This window comes from Limanda limanda, chromosome 2 (genome assembly GCF_963576545.1).
Source record: "Limanda limanda chromosome 2, fLimLim1.1, whole genome shotgun sequence".
NCBI lineage: Eukaryota > Metazoa > Chordata > Actinopteri > Pleuronectiformes > Pleuronectidae > Limanda > Limanda limanda.
This window is the reverse complement of record NC_083637.1, coordinates 22,879,206-22,901,270: the sequence shown is the minus strand read 5'-3', so window position 1 is coordinate 22,901,270 and position 22,065 is coordinate 22,879,206. Positions and strand designations below refer to the sequence as shown.

Genomic DNA, 22,065 nt, shown 5'->3' with positions numbered 1-22,065 from the left:
GTGGCTCATAAAACCAATTCAATAAAAGTGCTGAAGCCTCAGAGGAGGCACCATTTCATCTTCAGTATTTTCATTTGACTTAGTGATTCACAAAGACAAATTTGTATTTATGCAACTGCAGTCTCTACAGGTGCTCGTGTCTTTGCAGGGTCCCTTCTAAAGGTGTTTTTGTACAGAAGGATTAGTTCAGCATCAGGAGCGATGCACTTTGCTGTTTTCATCATCAGGGTTGTGAGAGAATGTTTGACCAGCCTCATACAGTAAATCTGTTCAGCATGAAGACACTACAGCCAGACTCATTCCACAGATACTCCCTGCTCTCCTGCCAGTACCCAGGGTCAGGTTATAGATAAAGGGGCAACAAGCAGTACATTGTAGTGTCTACTCTCATGGACTTTCATATCTAATTCAGATGCCCAGACAGGGAGGCACCAACTCCAATTATTTTGCATATAACATCAGTGGCTAGACTTAAAGGTTAGGTATGCATGCTTTCGTGGATGTGCTATTGGGATGGGTGACGTAAGATGAGGGACACATACTGGGATGCTGTGTGAGACATCTTCACACTTGGGGGTGACAGTTTCTCATGTTACTTTGGTGGCGTTTGTATATCGTTCCACCTTCTGGTCTCCTTGATGCATCACTTCTACGTTAAAATCTTCTGAATAAGACTTCAGCTGCTGCCTGAGTTCCCCTTTCACCGGCTTCCAGGAAACTTCCATCACAAGTGTGACAATCGGGTTGTTACATTTAAAAAAATGCATCTGAAAGCATGTTACATGGACTAGCAGCAGAGAGGAATATTTAACAGAGCTTCTATTAAAAATCCAAGGCCATAATATAAAGTTTATCCTTTTAGTTTTTCCAGGAAGCAAAAGCAGTGAGATTGAAATGTAAACAGGCAAACTTTAAATAAAAAAAAAAAAATGATGCCATATATTTCAGTAACTTACCCATGAATTCTATCTGTGAATATATATAAATATGTGAATGTGCCACTAATTCTTAATTTAAACTGTATATACAGTGTCATTGCTTAGAGTTCGGAGGAGAAGAAAATCTACAAAAAGGCAATACTGCATTATAAATTTTGTTTCAGCATCAGCTTTATGTTTTTTTTCTTTGCGCTGATGGCTTGAGGGAATATCTTTAAATTTGGTACAAACTTTCACTCGCACTCAAAGATTAACCGATAAGGTTTCAGTGGCCTAAGGTCACAAGTCATGGTGACCTCATATGAGTCTGGTAAAAAAAATGTATGTCCACTGACACTGCACTGGTTGGTGGAGGCATAAAACTGCACGGCAGTAATTCTAGTTCAGTGCTGTCTTTACATTAGATCACTGAGAGTGAATAATAAATAAGTATTTTATCATTATTCAGGCTTGTGATTGAAGCTCTTTCAGGCCTCTGCTGGTTTCAGAGCACACGTGACCCCCTTCCATGACATTTCAGTGTGGAAAAGCAAATGTGGACGAATATTCTCACTGAACGAGGCAGAACAGAAGCAGACCTCCCTGTGCGCTGTTGTTCTTGCAGCCGAGCTACACACACAGCCTGTAGCTCGTCCTCACCGGCATCGTGTGAGATCCGAGCCCTGCCTATAAATCTCATGCTTTTACTGTGGCTGCACGAGCAGGCGATGCACCGCAGAGCAGCCTACTGCAGTGCCTCTCACACAATCATTAGATTAACAACACAAACACAAACCGCTGCTCAGCAAGTGCTGGTTCGGCGTGCCAACTCTGCCCCTATACGCACTGCTCTGTGCCGGGGGAAATTAATTGTGAGGCAAGGTCCGAATAAAGAATAATCGTCCCACAACGGTAAATCATGGGATAAATGGACTGATATGATAATAAAATGATTCATCAAGAAGTGCAGGTACTGAAGGACATGATGATATTTTCAGGGACTTGTTTGCAAAATATGAATGGAGGAGTGAGACTGTGTCTGTCACTTCCTTTATGCACTTTCACTCAACGTGAAAATTATATTCTACTCCAACTCATAAAAGAATAAAAATGGGACTATACTTAGTCATATATTTTAAGTACAGCATATGTAACGTGAGAGTGCAGAGCTGTGAGAGTTTCCATTGTCTGTGTGTGATCACTAGTGGGACTGAGGTCGTAAAAAACCATAAAATACAGTTCAGTTCCAGCTCCCTGGAAAAACATGAGAAATCTGTTGTCAAACTTAAATCTCTTTCGATCACTTTTCACTCTTTTCTGCTGGTGGAAGCAGAGGAGTGTAAAACATTGATAAACTACTGTTTAACTACACAAGCTGCTGTTCATTATGTTATTAACTCTTCTAAATGTTTACATATGGGGAATCTCTTATGGCAAGTTCAGATTTGAGAAATGTTTGGCAGAATCCGTAGCATTTACCACTAGCTTTGTTCTCTGCAGTCAAAATAACCATGCCTCAAATAACCATACAGTCAGTTTGTCAGTCTGATGTTTATTTTTCCTCTACCATTACCAAGTACTGTAAAAGGCGCAATGCCGTGGTACAACCAGATCTCGGCTGATGTTCCCCACAAGTTAAGAACAAACAGAATTAAAAGTATTTATCATAATAAAAGCAACAATAAAAAAAATAATAACACAGCCACACAGGGACAAGTTTCAACTCAAAAGTACATTAAAATTCTGCATAAATTAGAAAGCAATATTCAAGAGAGGTAATATAAAACTGTACATGACAATACATTTGCAATACATTACAAAATTTATTAAAAAGAGGCAAAATAGCACCATGAAATAAAAAAATCTCATTGAAAACCAAAAACAGCAAACGGTGAAAGCACAGGAGGCACGACGAGCTGTGTCAACAGTCGGTGATCTGTGTTGATATCATAACACTGTGCACTGTAACAGTACAGAAGGTGTTGTACTAGTGTGCCTTCATGTCATCACTTTGTTCACTGGGTTATGCTTTGATCGAGGCCTTCTCCTTCTTCAGTCACGGGATCCTATCTAATCCTCTGTTGCATGAATTACCTCCCATATAATCCCAGTTTCCTCCCACTGAGCCTCATTTCTCTCTCTTTACTGGCATGTCATTGTTATTTAAAAGCCTTCCTCCCCTGACATGTTGAGGTGTTGTGAGGAGTTGTGCAGTTGTTCTGTCCGTATATATCTGCGTGTTCTTCCATTCACAGAAGGTTGTTGGAGAGGTGTGGTTGGTGGTCGAACAAGTCCTCCACCTCGGCACTGTATGCATCAGCTGATGAAAACAGACAAACGAGAGAACGGGAATAAACAGCAGCAAATGACGGTGGAGGTATATAGTGGAGCATGCTGAAAACGTGATGGTGTTTGTGAACAGAGGAAGTCGCAGCACTCTACCTGCGTGGCATCCAGACATGTACACTCGGGCTCCGTCGTACTTGCAGCGACAGCGCATCACGTTGTTGTGGAAATCAGACTCAGCCATGTCTAAGGAAGGGTTGACCTTCACCTGTAGAAAGAAGAGAGAGCACAGATGAGATGCTGCAAGATTTAATTCAGTCATTCTCCCGACAGTTGGGTGAAGTTTCTGAACCATGCAGGAGGAATAGCATTTGAAGAGAAGGTCCTATCGTTTGTCCAGAAAAAGCATTTGATAGAGTTGAGTAGTACTACCTAGTGCAACATGATACTGGATTTAAAGACATTTATTTTCCTTGGAAATGATTCTTTATTCTTAAAAATTCCTTGGTAATCTGAATATTCCCAATCACAACAGGAAAGATGAGCTGGAAGTCTCTATTTCCCACTATGGCTTTGTTTAAGGTTTAGGAAAATCCAACTGGCACCCCTGAAGCTCACTATTTAACAGGCTATTTCTTGACCATGACTAGTGACTCTCTGTAGTCTCCACTGAAAGCACTTTTCTTAATTCTAGACATTGCAAGTAAAGGACCAAGTGAGAAAGTAACACTTTACTTCAGACAGTAAGAAACTGGTTTTCCATAGGGCCGCCCGAGGAGCCACAGGATTATTCTTCTCCCCTGTTCTATATGGCTCATGGTGTATAAATTGGCGGTTGAAGCAAAGCATGACATCACTTTCCACTGTTATCACCAAGCAAGAAAAAAGGCTCTGAGATGGAGATGACAGTTTTGGGTTTGGATTACGTTGCAGCCTATCATTAGGCTGTAGCCATGGTTGGTTGCCATGGTTTGTTGTTTTCCACCCTGTCTGTCTGCCTGCCTTATATATATATATAAGAAAAGCACATAAATGAATTTTCCTGATGCACACATCAAACAGATAAGCTGACCACATATACAATAAAGCCACCCAGATTTAAATTTGTGGTAACAATTATATTTACAGAAAATGATTTAAGATGTAAAATGTACATAGTAATTATTCTTTTCTTTAGATTTTAAGCCAAATTTGTGTGGGAGAAATTCTACCTATTAATCCCACAAGTTTCAGTCTATCTTTATTTCTGTCTGTCTCCGGAACAGTCATCAGTGTCAATGGACCTGATCTCTGTAATGGCGACTTTTTTCCTCTTTAGCAAATGTACTTCAATGTAAAAATATATTTGTTTCGTTGTAGTAATTCTTTATATGGAGCAGAAATGCAGTGCTTTTATTTTGAAAAGTTGTGAATAGGTTTGAAGATTGTGTTGATTGTTTAGCAGAACTCCGCAATTTTCTAAATGCAATGTATGTAAAAAAACAGCAGTTAAGTAAATCATTTTAAACTCATATATAAACCACACACACAAACAGTAACAAGGCAAATTCAGTTAATTTTATGAAAAACATTGACTAAAAAAGCTTCATTGCCGTAAAACCAGGAAGGATGGACGCAAAGTTTTATAACTGCACTCTGCACCATAGACTGTATGTAACTAGTGAAAAATAACATATTAAGGTGGTTGCAGTTGATGCTCTTTTAAAAGCTCTTGTAATAACTTAAAAAAGAAAGGCCCGCAGCCTGTTTGAGAGAACAATCAAAGGTCGTCACTGTCCTGTGAACCACCGAGGTTGTGCAGCAGATTTTTTAAATGATGGAGCAATCAGGAGCACTCAGGCTGAGGTGGACGTGACTCATGGCTTTAAATGTATGCTACTAAAAATGGCACGCTGCATGAAAGACAAGCGTTCGCGCCCTCCCTCAATCTCTCACTTCTTATATAAATTTACGAGCAGCTCAACTACTGTGGAACCATAATAACCACCGCAAACTGCTGCTGGTTCGCATCGTCATGGCGTCGGTGGATCCCTGCTTTGTGACATATATGTGTGGTTTCATCTCTCCAGACGGAGCCGGTCACACGTGTGCAGGCTCATAGGGCTCTGACGGACCAGTACTTTACATACGGTCGACACGTGTGCACACACACATCAAGCGTGAGCATCATCGTTTTATGTAAACACTCCGAAAATAATTAGAAACTGTAAACATCACGGCTGTCAGGAAAAAATAGAACAAATGATAGAGAGGGAGGACATGTGAGAAGGTCACCGCAGCAGAGTGGAGGAAACAGCACAAGTTCAGCTCTCAAACACAAAAACTCACTGTACAAATGTGCTGAGGGAGCTTTTCCACTGCCACACTCTGTGAGAGGCTGTAGTAATAGCAGGTCTACTTTCTATATAAATCCAGACTAAATTCACTTTCCCTAAATACGCACACACCCTCCAAACTACATACGTACATACTGTACACCTGAGTGGCTGCAAGCCCAGCCAAGAGCCATTTAGCTGAAATTATGGTCTTTTATCACGGCTCTTATCTCATGTGCGCCTTCAGATGTTGAAACACAAACCCCAGCGGTTTGCCCCGTTCTTTTCTTTTTCCCATTTCTGCCCATTCTCAGAGGTTGTTTAGGTTCACTGACGCTGTGTCACCATGAATATTGAAATGTGGACTGCTTTTTCTTCTATAGACAACTGAACGGACACCAGCAAAGCTCTTTCCTTTTCTTGTTCTTTTCCAGTCTCTCTCCCTCTGGCCAATATAAAATAGACAAGCATGTTGCTTCTTCATTCTCCTTTTTCTATGGAAAATGAAATATGAATCGATGATAAGTTATGTTACTAAATATTTATGTTGTAATGGTTCTTTGCTTTTTTCTACTACTTCAGTTGCCGAAATCTAATTTGTGATCTTTTCTCGACAAATATATTTTTGAAAAAAAACAAAATATACTGCTGCTTCTTTCCTTTACACTCACACATTGACACTTACAACAATAAGAGTATCTAAACCAAACATAATGACCTCCTTCCTTTTGATTTCCTTTGCTTTTTTCCCCTTTCGTCTTGTTTTGATGTTTTTTTTCCATTTGTACCTTGTTGATGTTGATTCAGTGTGTTATTTAGGTGCTGAATGAACCTCCTGACCTGGAAGATGTATTCTCCAGGTCGGACGTCTGTGATGTCCACCCACTGGCAGTCGATGTCGTGGCGGTATGTGTCCCAGCAGCCGACTGAGATACCCTGCTCTCCCATGTTGTAGCAGGCAAAACGTTTATGGAGACCTAGAGAAGAAAAAAAAAGAGATAAAAAGAGATTATGATTTGAAAATTCTTTGACGTCCATCACTGTGGATCGGAATTTCTACCAACAAGCCGAAATTAAAACAAAAATGATTTAAAGAGCCAATCCTATTTTTAAGGACTTTTCAAGTGAATAAAAAGGATTTAAGCGACATAAAACTGTCTGGGCTTTGTGAAGCCACGATGAATTGAGGCTTGGCCTCCGATCTTACAGCCGACTTTGTGGGATTTCAGCTTTGAGCTTATATGTATTTTCGATTCTCTCGTTTGTCACGATCCTGCTCTTGTTGCCAGATTTCCCTAAAAAACGCAGATGGAAAAAACATGACCCTGCAGTCCCTCTCACCTTCGGGGCAGTAGGTGTCCTCCAGACAGAAGCTAGCCTTGTGACCTTCAGCCACCTTGGTCCCATTGAGGGTGAGCAGATCGTAGTGGGTGAACACCTCAATGCTGTGGTAGTGCCTGAACATGGGATCAGGGTGGAAAGATTAAGACATGATAAAAAAAAACTATAGAAAGTTACAGAAAGAAAGATTTCTATTGATTCTACTGCTGTTGTTTCTGTTGATCATCTGTTTCCTGATGTTCATTTGAAACACATCCGTCATTAATCCAGCTATGTTGCTGTGAAGGCGTCGAATAGAAACAAACAACAATTGTAAAAGTACATATTGGCAGGTAGGTATCACTTTGGTGTTGCCCTTTCTCTCATTACAGAACCGTTCCCAGGGCAGTTTCGACCAAAGCCGAGAGTCGAACCGTGTGTTTGCTGGTTGTGGAGGTAGTGATTGTGTTGTGGCTCGAGGACACAACACGCCGTGCCTCTTTTTTTTTGGGACACACAACCACAACCGCTGAGATAAGAGGCCAGGCTGCTGCGACTGCACTCATGGCTGACTCTAACAACTGGGTGACCAGGGAGGAGGATGTTTATTGTAAACATCATTTTTGTTTATTTACCGTCCAGATCGCAAAAATATAACTGCAGCACGTTGGACCCAGGGATCCAATTTCACTCACCAAATCTTAAAATCCTCAATCATCTCCTGCTGCAGACATTTCGGTTTATTTTTTTACCTCTGGTAGCAACTTAGTTTCTCTGGCTCCTTTTTCTTGTGCCAGCTCATAATGATGCCCGTAGCTGTGCCATGAAGGAGGTCCTCTCTTCCAACCAAACCCTGCAGCAGCTAAAATCACCACATAGTTACTCCCTATCTGGTTGAAGGCGTAAAATAAGCAGCTGCTGCTTCAAATGAAAACCTTACACTTACCATTTTTGATCGAGGTGGATCTCTTCCTCGAACCCTTTAAAAAACAGTTTCCCTTTTTCCATTGCTTTAACCACCATAAAGCCATTTGTCACTTTGTACGTCACTCTATGCATATCTGATTTACCAGTAACTGTAGCAACAACTTCAAGCAGGACTCAACAATTGCAACTACACTGTTTCTTTTAAAGTGTTGCTCCCTGGACGACCTCTGCTTCGTTTTGGCATCGGTAGTTAAAGATATTTAGTCTTCTTCACACACAACACATATGGTGTTGGCAATGTTTCGGTTTGTCTTGGTCTTGTTGACTAGCTGGTTAGAGATTAGGTACTGGCTCCAAACCGGTATTCTGTGAGAAACAATGGCTAGGACCAAACAAATGTCTGGTTCAGATTATGGAGGCTCTATCTGATGTTACCTGTGGCACTGGTGCCAAACCCAGCTTTCTCTGGTGGCTCGGGGTCGGAAGTCGGCGCAACCCAAGTTCATGATGCGGGAGGAGAAGCGCAGCAGGCGGCGGTGTCCGTAGGGCCAGTTCATCCTGGCGGCGGAGGTGGACAGGCAGTTCTCCTCATTGGCGCAGGTCAGTAGATGCAGGGGTCGATCCTCCAGGTAGGCTGTCTCTTGGACCAGCTGAGCATCTAGGACAAGGTCGGGTGCAGCTGTAGGGGGGCAAGACTCAAACTTTACTTCACAGTTGCTGCACAACAAATACAAATATATTCCACGTGTTTGCTGGTGTTGGACTCACTCTCGACACACGTCACTCCTGCCGCTTTGCCATCTCCTCCTCTGGGACAGTAGACGTTTGTGTTTCTGCGACACTGCTGGACAGACATCTCATTGCCGATGCAGTGAGTCCCACTCAGCACCACCTCCCCGGCATCGGAGGAACCAGGCCAGTACCAGGTTTCCTGCGTCATTCACATGTAAAATCAGTCATTTGGCAGTTGTTTTAAACACTTCTGGAATAAGATGGGAATAATTGCCGAGCTGAAGGCTGCTATAAATAACAAAACCTCCTTTTAATAGTAGCTATCAGTCCACATTATCACAGTTTCCACTCTTTTTCAGTTTTAAAACAGCGTGTTAAATGTTCCCAGCGCACCCCCCTCCCCAAAACCCACTCCCGCTGCCCTTTCCATGCACACTGCTATTTTCAGTTTGTTTGCTCTGTGAATTTCTCCCGATCGCTCTTCACCTCACTTTCCCTATTTTATTTTGGGTGCGCTGGAAGTGGACGTTTGAGAAGCCTGTAATTATCTCGGGCCTCGGTAATAACACAGCACAGACACACAAACAGTGGGACAGCGAGAGGGGAGGGAGAGAGAGAGAGAGAGAGAGAGAGGTGGAGGAGAGGAAATGCAGGAGCACAAACTATGTAGCACTATGTTGTTTACCTGATGAGCTCTTGAGGCGAAGCCCAAGCCGAGCTGTCGACACACCACCATGGCCTCATTGATGCCCCAGTTCTCGCTGCAGACGGAGCCCCAGCGCTTCACTCCTCCGATCTCCATCAGCACCTCCACCCGGCCCTCTGCCGGCACTCTGCCGCCCGCCAGGCGCACCTGATTGTGGAGGGAGGGGCAAAGTGAGTGACACTGCTCGACACCTGTTTGTGGCAGTCAGTCATGCGTGCTGCTCACCGTGGTCTGCAGGCCAGTGTTGGGCACGTTGCAGCGGATTGCTACATCCTGGTTGTGTTTGCAGCTGTAGAGCGGCACCGGTCTGTAGGTGCACTCTGTAATCGTCCTCTCCCTGCCCGTGCACTGGACGCTGTTCATGTGGATGGGACCAGTACCTATAGAAGAGGGGCGTGGAGCGACAGTTGATGGACTCACATGTGACTAAACACACGCAAAAAGACACACACGCACACGGTACATTAATGTCTCTGAAACCTGATGGCTCTGCAGCCACAGATGTCCACAGAGAGGGATCTAAAGCCCAGACAGGATCGGGACCTCTGATGTGGCTCTGAAACTGAGCTAAACCAGAGAGCCTCCTGTCCAAATTACTGTACTCAGAGCAGCACACGGCACGCCAGAGCCACGCTTTATAAACCAAAATAGATACCGAAATGGCAAAACGCAGGAAAAATCTTTGAGCACATCCATGTTTGTGTAGGTGTGTGAGGCCCAGGCTTATGCTTTATAAGCCCTACAATTTGGCCTTAAATAGCTAATGATGTCAACAAGTCCAGCTTCAAGTTCTCTGACTGCCTATGGGCCCCCACTGGCCTCCTGCAATGCACACTCATCTCTTATACTTATTTAAACCAAAAGTAGCAGGTACACGCAGGTAAACCCACTAAAAAGGCATTAGACTTCTTTCCCAGGTCAGTAGAGTTTCAGTTTTTCCCCCTGGTGCATCGTGTGTGACGTCAAACTGAGGCCCTCTCTCATTTTGCTGTCTTGCCAAAAAACAGTACAAACCTGTGTCTACTGCAGAGTTGTTTGACCCAGGACTAAATGCTCATTGTATCCATTCTCATTGTAGACAAAAGCTAGATGTAAGTGGATAGTTTTTTTTGTGAAAAAGAGGCTTTATACAGTATCACATATTTACACATCTTTGCTAAACAGGGACATTTAACCTTGTGCATTATTGAGCAAACAGCACCACAGCACCTAGTTTAACTAGGCCCTAAAAGTACCACTCTAATGGTTTCCATCACTAGTTCATTAAGTCATGTAGTGAGAGGGAAACGTGCTCCACCATAACGGGACATGCTATGTGCTCATTTGAGCAGCAACATAATGGGAGGAAATAAACGTGATTACACAATTACTGCAGAGGTGCAGCAAGGAGAAAAAAAAGGGTGATAACTGAGTGTGAGCGAGTGACCACGCTATTTCAGAGGAAACGGCTTCACTCTATTATTGCTGTGCCATTTACTGGCTGTATTTTCTCTGCCCACAACAAAAGCAGGGGTCAAAATAATCACGCCTCTCTGAATGTTTGATCGTGCTCGGCACTGATTGCCCGACATCCTGGATTTCAAAGCGGCACTGACTTCTCACATACAACAGGTTTATTTTGAAAACAACACACGGTCTCTGGAACCTCCGAGCACAGTTTACACTCCTATAATTGGCCATGGGTAGAGTTCCCCAACAATCAGCTTCTTCAACAGAAGCAGAAGTGAGGCTGTAAACATCGCTCAGGGTTTATTTGTCTGCTCAGGCCCATGGTTCCCAGTGTGCTGCGTTTCGGAACAGGCATTTAGACTGAGGAGTGTTTAGTCTGAAGGGAATCATTGAGCTAAACTGATCGTGCTCAGGGTGCATGGTGAATTCCGGCAATGCTTCAAAGTCTGTGCCATTTAATCAGACAATCTGATCAGCAGCTAGAGGCCTTTATTATACTCTTTGATTTTTTAAACGAGGATATATAATATCATAGGGGGAAAAATAAACTCCCAGTTATAGTATAGGTTAAACATCTTGTGCAAACGTCTCACTTGCAACATTGAGCAAATCTTGAAAGTACACTGCTTTTTATGCCTTTAAGAACAATATATCTGTAAGAATCCTCTCCTACCCTGTCCCAGCTGAGCCTTAGTGAGGGCCTCTCTGGCTGTCCCGAAGCCCAGCTCTCTGCAGACCACGCTGGCTGCAGGCATGTCCCACAGGTGGTCACACATGGTGCCCCACTTGCCCTCGATCAGCACCTCGACACGGCCCTCCCCAAGACGGGGCCCCCCCTTCAGGCGCACAACAGGCTGCAGGGAAAAAGAAGGGTTAGGGCGAGAGATGGTTCATTGATCATCTTGTGCTGCGTAAACACCAAAAACAAAGCAAATTTCCGTGTTTGGCCGCAGGTTCATATGTGTTGTACCTACCTAAGCAACAAGAGTAAACACAAGCCCAGAGTATTCCTTCACTCTCCTCCAGGAAAGAGGAGAGGAAGGCTACTGAAGTGACTACAATCGCTGCGGTGAACCTAATGTGGAAATGTTGATTTGTTGTGTGTGGGTCCACAGAGACCACCCAGAGAATTTCACCTGCTCCTCCAGAGACTACGCCTGGATGAGGCTGACCAGTGGCATCAGCATCATTTGACAATAAAATCTTGAATCATCATTAAGTTTTTCACTTAAGTTCAAACATTTCAACTCAAGGTGAGGTGCTTTACCTGAATTTGGAGTGTTTGCATTGACATTGTGTGTAATCTCTTTGCTTTGTGCTTGGTGTGAACACAGCTCTCTTTCAAAAGGTTTACTCTTTTGTTTCAAGGTTAAATATGTAACATTTCTACAAAACAACTAAAACTGTTCAATGTTTTTGTGAATTGTGTACCTACACATACAACTACAATACATACAAATATTAATACAATTGAAGTACTTAAAATTTTAACATTTTAATTCACAATCAAGTCGATGTGCTCCTTCACACTGACCGCCACGGCAGGGGGTGCAGGTGCTCTTCCAAAGCGTGCGAACTGGGACCCGGGGACGCAGCGGACCACTGCATGCATGCCCCCGTTGCACGGGACATCATTCCTGGGGAGGGACAGCTGCGCCTGACACTGGGACAGAGACATCTCCACACCCTGACACTGGACTTTCTCCACCCAGTAGCCCTTTTTACCAATCTGTGGCCGCAGCCTGGACGGGGACAGGAGACAGGGACACGAGAGGCACATTTGGGATTTGTCTCATTACTCGTTCTTTGTACAGAAAACATAAATGGTTTTAAAAGATGTTAACTTTACCTGGAGGACGGGTCGGCTATCTTAGAGTCCCACAGTTTCCTGAGAGACAGAACATAGGGGTTACAACTGTGGGTGTCTACATTTGACTAAACAACTTGTTGTCCTACACACACACAGTCGGTACTCCTCTCTATCAATGAGGCACAACCCTGCCGGAGCGGGTGTGTATTTTTCAGGGTAAACAAAGTCCTCATGTAAGACACCGGAGTGAGAAAAAGGTAAAATTTGCCTTTCTTTCTCTCTTCTCTCCACCACTGTCATGTCATGGTGTCTTTTTTAATCTTCCATTTCTACATTCATGGGTATTTCTGTTTCTGTGTTTGTCTATATGTCTACGGTGGATGTCTGGTTTTGTGGTGACGAAAATAAACTAAGTTATGAATAAACCACTATACATTAATCCCGGCATGAGGCCTTATTGAGGTCTGCCAACTTCAACAGGGTTTTCAAAACTGTGTCTAGTTCCGCGGGTATTACCATAAACTAGAGTCAAATTCTAAAGGGAAACTGTGTATACCCAAATGAGGCCCCCTATGACTGGGCACACACACACACACACACACACACACACACACACACACACACACACACACACACCATGCCAAAATCTAAAACAGGGAAGAAGAAAAACAGGAGAATTCAATAAAAAGAATGATTCACAAACCAGGCAGAGTCGAGTGGTGTCCCTCTGCCTCACACACACACACACACACACACACACACACACACACACACACACACACACACACACACACACACACACACACGCACACACACACACAGGTGCACACGAACACAGCCAGCATGACCACAGACAGGTGCAGTGTGACTGACGCCCCTTCATGAATGTGCTTGAATTAAATGAGTCAGAGCACCAAGTATAGACTGGACGTGAGTTTACTGTACAACAAGATTCATGATGCAATTAAATATTTAAAACGGGACATGTTTCCCCTCCAGGAGATGCTCAGTACCCTGGTGTTCCACACGTTACTATCCAGTCCCAGTGTTGAGATGAGAAATGTGCTTGAGGCTTGAACCTGAGCCAGAGGAACTACTGTATGGAAGATGTGAACCACAAATCATTTATAATCCAAAACCAGGCCGGGGAAGGGGAAACGTGTATTTATGATTCATTTCATAGGACATTTCCACTCGCGTATAAGTTTAAACTGGTACAAATTGCCATTTTGTGAGTTCTGCTGCAGTCCAACAGTGATGCAATGTAATTTAGACAATCAGTCTGGTCTAGACTGCAGGACTCCATTAAGTTCAAACCTCTCCTCTACAAAGTGTAGATTCAAAGAATTATTTTTAAATGATGTGTTTATCTTTATTTGGTCAAAAATTGGCATATCAGGAGCTAGTTGATTATGGTATGTTAGGAATCAATTGTATAAAGTAAAATGTAGGTCCAATATGATCTCTACCAACTCCTGCTTCACTCCACTGTGTTCACGGGCTAGATCCTAACTGTACATGCCTGCAGTTTGGTGCCAAACAGGTAGCGTGCGATGAGTTTTTAAAAGCTTTTTCACTGCAATTAGCCGCCTGCTGCATCTGGGAATGGGGCAAGTTAGAGCGTTGACAGCCACCCCTTCTTTTCATGTTTCATTATCTGTGTTTGTTTCAAGTCATTTACATCAATTCTCTATTTTATTTTCTCTCTTCTTCTCCTCCATCCTTACCATTGCCCTTTCTTTTTTCTTCTAGTTTTCAACTGCTTTGAAAGCATTAACAATCTTTAAAAGCAGATTTGCTTCCACCTATGCATGTTAAATTTAACAAAAGATATATGAAAGTGTGTGTTAGCCTGGGTCTATCTGCTTGCGTGTGTCTGTTTCATAACTTGGCTCTGAATCAAACAAGAGAGAGACAGACAGTGAGGGGGTGTTGGTTCTGGGTTTGGAGGGCAGGGAGTGGGGGGGGGGGCTACCTATATAATTGCCTGCTCTGCTTGGCAGTGTCTGCTGTGCGGTCGAGCGGTAGCATGTTGGTTCACACACACCAGACATGGAAATATGCACGTACATATCAACTTTCCCTGCCTTGCCTCTGTAAACACAAAGGTCTTTAAAACCCCCAGTCGTTACCCAACACTATGACTGCATGCTGGGAAACACAGCCAGTGATGTAAGACCGAAGTCTCTGTGAACTGGGCTGCTTTTACGAGCAGCGCCGAACTTCACGAGAAAAGGACAAGCGAGCTCTTTTGATTTTCTGACACACTTCAGGTTGTCCTGCAGAGAGGAGAAAGTCCTGTCTGTGATGCTTTCACTCAGAAATGAAGGTTGGGTCTGTATTAAGGTAATCTTAGTCTCATAGGGAGATGGAAAGGAGCGGAGGTGAACCACCGCATCAAGCCTCAGCACAACAAACGTGTGACCGCAGAACTGCTGCTGAATCCTTAGAACCTGGAGAAGGCTTTCTTAGTCCTCCGGATATTCAATCCAATGCCAGTTCTTTTTGCAACTCTGACCACACAATACCATAAGCCACTGTGCAGAGAGGAGCTGACTGGAAAGCAGAGATAACCTATTATTATGCTGCATGAATGCAAAGCTGCCTGACTGGAACAATCGGCTCACGTAGGAGACAGCAGGTTGCCACACCGACTCGACAACAGCCTCTAGACAGTCCCATCAACCTCAATGGAACAAAACTCAAAGGGGTCATAACAAAGTACTTTCCATGAAATGTGGGATTTAGTATAATTGCCACAAAGGAATTAAACGTGGCCTTAAAAAGGGCTGTCACTGATGATGGGAGAAGCGAGAAGCAGGGGGTGAAAGTAAATTAGAAGAACTAAAGAAGTTACTGTGAGCCTCAAAGAGAGTGTGGATGTAATGAGGGGGGGGGGGGCTGGAAAATGGCTTTAGCACTTGTCTTTTGTAAGCATGGCACAGTGGGAGAGTGTTTAAACATCTGTAAAAATGCACTGAGCAACTTAACAGGCCGAGACAAAAGCAGTCACACCAAAAAAACAACCACATGGCCAGCGAGGGACATGCTGACACAGCAGAGTGCGGGTGCAGCAGGTTCAATTGAGAGAATATTCTAGATTAGAGGATCTCTGAGACCATAATTACATCTGTTCAAGTGGACACAAACCCCAAAGAAGAGCAGGGCCACCGCCAGCACATGGGGGAGCAGCGAAATGATGTGATGTGACTGAGACTGAGAGAGAAGACAGATGGCTACCATCACTTACGTTGAAACTGTGTATTGTCACGATTTCAACCTCAAAAACATTTTCAAAAGAAGAGAACATCAGAAAGGAAGGGATTATTTCGCAGCTGTGTTCAGGCAGGTGAGCAGGACAACTTTTGAGCTTGAGTACCAACTAGAAGGGCACTCAGAGAAGGTGTATCTCCATCAAGGATAAGCGCCTATTATGCAATGTGAAATGAAATAAAAGAAATTCCTTGATCCGCCCGTTTACCCAAACCAATTCCAAATTTGAATGGGTTCTTCCTTGTGTTATGCCACATCCCTCCACAAAATTTCATGGAAATCGGTTGAGTGTTTTTTGCGTAATCCTGCGACCTAACAAACAAATAAACAAATGACGGAGGTAACAAAACTTGGCATCTACAGGAATGACGTTGTGGCTCTTGGAGTTTGAGCACAGTAATGCTTTCGGCAAAATGCTGAATACGTTTTTTCCCTTTAGCAATGTCAGAAAGTATTGTTTAGTGTGTTAAACATCTTTGTTGGTGTGCATTTAGATAAAAATACAGTAAGGCAAGATTAGAAGTTACTGTGTCGCAGTTAATACATTTTATCTTGAAAGAGACTAATTCATTTGACAGAGAAGAAAAAGAAGCCATGTCTCAAAATGGCTCTATGAAAAGTTATGAATTCATTGACTGGGCACTGGGCATCCGTACTAAAAATATATATCAGTCCATTTGAGAGTTGTCGAGACATTTGAGCGAAATAGCAAACATAACGGGGGTGTAGTGGTTACAGCAAGAATGTTCCTGGTTTGAATCCCATGTTGGCTGGGGCCCTTCTGTGTGGAGTTTGCATGTTCTCCCGGTGTCAGTGTACAACCTCACAGCTTGACTGGTCCAGCTCCCCGTGCTACACTCAAATGATATGCGGTATGGATAATGTTTAATAAATTTAAAGAAAATACAACCTCATAGCGATGAAAGGTGAAAGCATTATAAAAGTCAGTTTCCTCTTCGGACCTGAGAATGACTTCAACGATATTTCATGGCAATCCACTTCGAAGTTGAGATATTTCAATCCAGACAAAAGTGGTAAACCAATATTGCTATCCCAGCCCGGCTGCTAGACAGACTAAAACTGGCTCTGACTAATCCGGCTTGCTCCGTTAGACCTTCAAAAGGGTACATTTTGAAAAAGATCCACAGCATAAACATCTGACTCAAATGCTTGATTTGAAGATGCCAGGGATGCTGCTTATTCTTTTATGTTAATCCCCCAAACCCCTTAGTTGTTTACTGTCTGACAAAAATGGCCGCCTGATTCATCTCCCACGTAGCCGGGTGGAAAATAAACAACATTCCCTGGCCTGGTCCCGTCCTTACGCAGACTGCTGGTTAGCTTCTTGGCACATATATAATGTTTCTCCAATCTTCTCTCAGGTGTTTTTGCTGTGTTGTTGTCTTCATTAGCAATAGACTTAGAGGGTTAGCATGATCGACTACTGGACTCAACCATCTTTGGTTCATCTTTGACGTGTTAGGGCTTGTAGCGATGTGAAATGGATCCCACGAAAGTACATGTGAGGAAAATAAGATTTAGACAAAGCTGCAACTGAACTACTCAGCTTTGAAAGAGCCCTGGAAGATAAGACACTGTGAGAGAGTTTGTCTATTGGAGGCTATAAAAGCCGTGGTGGTGAACAGGGCAGCTGAGGAGAGGCAGCGTGGAAGCAGAACACAGGGGGTAATTATTACCAACATGTGGAGACAGATGGCGGAGAGCAGGCCAGCGGTCAGTACAGACCGTCTGTTGGCCAAGCCATAAAAAGACCTCTGTGGGCAGACAGACGGACACAAGGAGGGTTGTGTTTGCATGTGTGAGCGTGTTTGCGTGTTTGTTTGTGTGTGTTATGTGGATCTTGGACGTAGTTTATGTAAGGTCTCCTAAGTAGGGATGTATTAGCATGGGTGTGTGTATGTATGTGAGGTATGGTGGTTTGGATGGTATGTGTGGACGAGCTTTGAAGGTTTGTTTAGGTGCTTGAGTGGATATTTATGGCTAAAGTTAGACAGATGAGTCGGAATTATGGTAATAAAATCAACATAACAGACATAAACATGACACATTATTAGCATAGCCAGTATTTCATGAGTTCTAATCCTGCTTATTCTTCGCTCTAGTCTTGCTGTTCTACTAGTTTTCTTAGAACGTTTCTTATAAATGTTTTTATTTCTTCAGTCTGTCTAAAAACCTAAAAAAAGAAGTTTTATGACGATAAGCTAAACGTGTATTTATAGCTGTACTAACAAGGAAAATGTGCATGCTATATTTTTAACTATTTATTTGGTGGGATTCAATAAATTCTGATCCAGTGTGGCTGTAGCTGATAAATGCTAATGGTAAAATAAATCATTGTTTCTCTTTGTTAAAAAGCCAAGCTGCTTGATTGTTAAATGCTTGTGTTCATACAGTACACTGAAATCAGCAGCCAGATGTGTCTCTATTTTGATCATATAAAAAAACAGAATGATGGTAGCGCGGAAATGTGAAATGTGCATCTTTTCAGAAAAATGTAATTGATCTTATTGAGTTAAAGATGCTTATGACCCTGAAAGAGGCAGCTACAAAACATGTCACTTCTCTACTATAGTCTGCTGTTGTTTAATCTGTGAGTTTGTTTAATTTAATTTAAATTAAGTTCAGCTTCATTTAATGTGAGTCCTCTCTGTTGAATGATTATTGACTTGCACAAAGTTCCCACTAGGAGCTTCTTAATTATATGAGATTAGAAACCATGTAAGGGAGGATTCGTGTAAAGACACACAGCCTGATGATGATGATAATCTTGTCGTCTGGATCCAACATTAATAACATACTCTCTCTCTCTGTTAGGGCCCTCTCAGCCCTCTCAGACCGGCCTGGCGGACAGCCGGGCTTGGCTAATGCCACAGTGGACATGTCATCATGAAAAGTGTGGTTGTACTAATGACAGCAGTTGTGGTTAACCACTACTACTGGGGGGGATGGAACAGCAAACCAGCCACGGGGCCGCCTAATCTATGATAGGATGTGTAGTCCACCACACTTTTCCATCCCTTTCATAACCCCACACGCACACGCACACGCACACGCACACGCACACACACACACACACACACACACACACACACACACACACACACACACGCTCAAACACACAGTCTTACTCTCTCCTCAGTCCCTCTGCTATGTTAATACTCACCTGTAGCTGACTTGGTCAAACGCTTCTGCAGCAGGGAACCCTAACATGCCACAGACGACACGGCTGCTGCTCAGGTCCCATCCATGGTTACACACATGACGCCACCTCCCAGCATGCTTCACTTCCAGCACTCCCTCCGTCACCAGACCGCCACGGTTGCTGGACAGCACCGGCCGTAGACGGGCCTCCTCTAAATGAACCCTCGAAGATCCCTGTCCGCAAGAAAACATGCATGATATTTCAAAGAGTATTTCTGGTGTATTTTGTTTGTACTTTTTTATTGTAGGATAGAAATGGAAATAGAAAATTTAGAAAATAGAAAGTTTTGGATCTTTGTCTCGCTTCCTGTTTTGACTCCAGCCTCAAACTTCACCAACCAAGGTTTTGTCTCACACCCCAAAAACAAGATTAATTTGATATCAAAAACAACACATTGTTTAACTAAATATCTACCGACACCAAACAATCCAGAGGACGACAACATGAGATGTAGACGGTCTGTAATCATCACACTCTCTAATCATCTGTGCTTCATTGTATAGGCAGCAGGAAGGAAACTAACAGAAAACAAAGACTTTGCTTCAAGTGTCGGTTCACGTGTCATGATGAAAACAAAACTGTAAAGAATGTGTAAACTCTGCAAGTTGAAAAGAACAAAAAACAAACACAAGTGACAAATGTCTTGCAATTTCCACTGGTTCGGTGTGTAGAGCTACTGGCGGTTAAACTAAACTCCAGGCCGAACCGCCGCACTTGAACCGAAACTGTAGAAGGTTTGGTTTTAGGTTTGTCTCTAATTATACATGCTCACAAATTACATTTCTGTATGGAACTCTGAATAAGGCCAGTTTGGGCAACTTCTTTGGTGGAAGATTGAACAATATGTGTGTGTGTGTTTTTACCTGTGTGTTATATCCATTAGGCTCTGGATAAACAGGGTCTGGCTCAACATGGTTCCCATTGAGCCTCTGATTCCCCTCACTCCTCCGCTCAGACTGGAGTCCGGAGTGAGGCTGAGGCTGCCGGTTCAGCTGCCCCTCCGCCTCCCGCCTCACTGCTTGCGGGTTGGTCCTCGACATCTCCTGCCTCTGCCTGTAGGATGCCCCGTTTGCCAGACGTGAGGGCAGCTGGTGCCCCCGTGGGTTCACCTGTTGGCTCACTCTGGACCCGGCTCGATCCCGTCGCAAGATCTGGATCTCGTGGCCGTTCTCCTGTGGCGAGATGTTGCTGCGACGGGAAGAAGTTGGGTTGCGATGGAGGGCAATCTCATGGCCTCTTGAGTAGATGTGTTCTTCTGCTGGGCTTGAAGCTGGAGGGGACACAGACTGTGGTGGTGGGTTTCTCTGTCTCGGTTGGTTTGGCTGGTGCCTGGATGATGGAGCGGCCTCGTCCACAGAGGCAGGGGAGAAGCCAGGTCTTCTTGCTGGACTGCAGATGACCCCCAGGTCCTCAGCATGGGTGCAGTCGTTGATTCCCCACCCATTGGAACGACATTCTGCAATAGAGAGCTCATTGCCCTGGCAGCGCACATTGTCCAACCAGATCAGACCTAATGACGAGAAACAACGCTAAGTCATGGAATCCCGAGGAATAAACCAGATTAATGAGCAAGTTTGATGCTAACAACAAAATACTCTTGGTCAGACATAGACAACATGACCAAAAACTATATATCAAGATAAACATTCTCACATCAGTTGATCTTGAAAAATATCACGATAAATGTCATATTATTTGTTTGAAGTTTAAAGGAAGATTTTTGACTCCTGAGTGAAGATTGTGGTTTTAAACTCCTATTAATAGACAGAGAATGAAACAGCAAAACATTTGACAAATCTGAAGTTGATCAATTATGTGTTATACCTCCTCACTGTGTGTGCAAAATGCAAAACTAATATATCAATATATATATATATATATATATATATTTTATATTGCTATTGATGGAAATAACATTGCGATAATTATTCATAATCTTTTATTGCCCAGCCCACCTTGTCCTTCACCAAACTTGGCACTGTGTGCCCAGGTAAGGCTGCTCTGAAAACCCAGCTGTCGGCACACCACATTGGCCAGATTGAGATCCACCTCGTCGTCGCACACCGTCCCCCACGCTCCATTATAGAACACCTCCACACGTCCCTCATTTGCACTGCGCCGGCCCACCCCTGCGAGGCGTATGAGCCCCTCCTGGGCCGACAGTGGAGCGGGGCAGAGGAGAAGCAGGAGCAGTGTGGACAGGCCCCCGAGGCACAGCATCCTGGAGAAAAACAAGAGAATCAGGAGTGAGTAGCTAGGAGATGTTGTGAATAAAGCTGTAAGCTGCGTGAGGTGTAGAGCAGCAGATACAGAAAACAGCAAAGACACATGTTAAACAAGGGCCACATAAATAAATATGCCTGTGTTACCACAAAAATCCCAAAAATCACACAAAGCCATGGAACTCACATTCCGTGCTCAGACAAAACATATAATTAGAAACTTATCTTGTAACCCTAAAGGGACATTCCACACTCAAATGAAAGATTGATAGGTGTTTTTATCCTTTTAAATAATCAGACTCTCTTAGGAAAGCCAGAGACCTGAGAAACACTGTGAAGAGGCAGCCCTCAGTCTGAGCCAGTCAGGCTGAAGGGAGTAGTAACTGAAGCTATAAGTAGCCTCTCCGTCCAGCCAGCGGAAACTTTGGCTTTCCGCAAACCCTCAAGGTTCAGCTGCATGGATTTAGCCAACAGACACAAAAGCAAATAAACACAGTCATAAAAATGTTCTCACACATAAATAACGCAGCAGGTCTGCGTCTGTGAGAGACGTTTTGGTTAATGAACGATGATTAATTCATCCTCGGTCCAACTCTAAAACTGTTTTCTCTCCTGGTTAAGGGGAAGAGGTTGGAGTAAAGGAGCACTCGGAGGAAGAGGAGATGTGGAGGCCGAGTTAATCCAGCCAGAGGTCAATGGTCAGGGAAACTCTGATTTACATATATGAAACATACACTCATACAAGACCATAAATATGTGAAGACAAAAACAATAACTCAAAACTGAAGTGATAACTCGTAGGTAACCATATCTAAGCTGAAAGGACAGTGGATGAGATCAGGTGACCACAGGGATGAAATTGGAATCAAAATGAAATATGGAAGA

General features: G+C 43.5%; 1 protein-coding gene across 1 annotated transcript; it reads right to left on the bottom strand.

Moving 5' to 3' along the window:
• Positions 1 to 3,166: 3,166 nt before the first annotated feature.
• On the bottom strand, positions 3,167 to 21,178 carry LOC133024190 (lysyl oxidase homolog 4-like). The gene is made up of 14 exons (XM_061091188.1): positions 20,914 to 21,178; positions 19,822 to 20,468; positions 18,920 to 19,131; positions 12,502 to 12,540; positions 12,187 to 12,394; positions 11,326 to 11,506; positions 9,429 to 9,583; positions 9,183 to 9,350; positions 8,534 to 8,696; positions 8,201 to 8,444; positions 6,860 to 6,975; positions 6,359 to 6,495; positions 3,360 to 3,471; positions 3,167 to 3,237 (listed from the first exon to the last, which is right to left on the bottom strand). Exons 1-14 carry the CDS (start codon positions 21,176 to 21,178, stop codon positions 3,167 to 3,169), a joined length of 2,718 nt encoding a protein of 905 aa, XP_060947171.1.
• Positions 21,179 to 22,065: the final 887 nt, after the last annotated feature.

What these genes read in the sequence shown, in the direction of transcription:
- LOC133024190 (XM_061091188.1), bottom strand. Translation starts at nt 21,178, where the DNA reads ATGCTGTGCCTCGGGGGCCTGTCCACACTGCTCCTGCTTCTCCTCTGC. An exon ending in CAAGTTTGGTGAAGGACAAG is followed by an intron (nt 20,469 to 20,913) that starts GTGGGCTGGGCA and finishes TCTCGTCATTAG; the next exon opens with GTCTGATCTGGTTGGACAAT. An exon ending in CTAATGGATATAACACACAG is followed by an intron (nt 19,132 to 19,821) that starts GTAAAAACACAC and finishes TCTTGCGGACAG; the next exon opens with GGATCTTCGAGGGTTCATTT.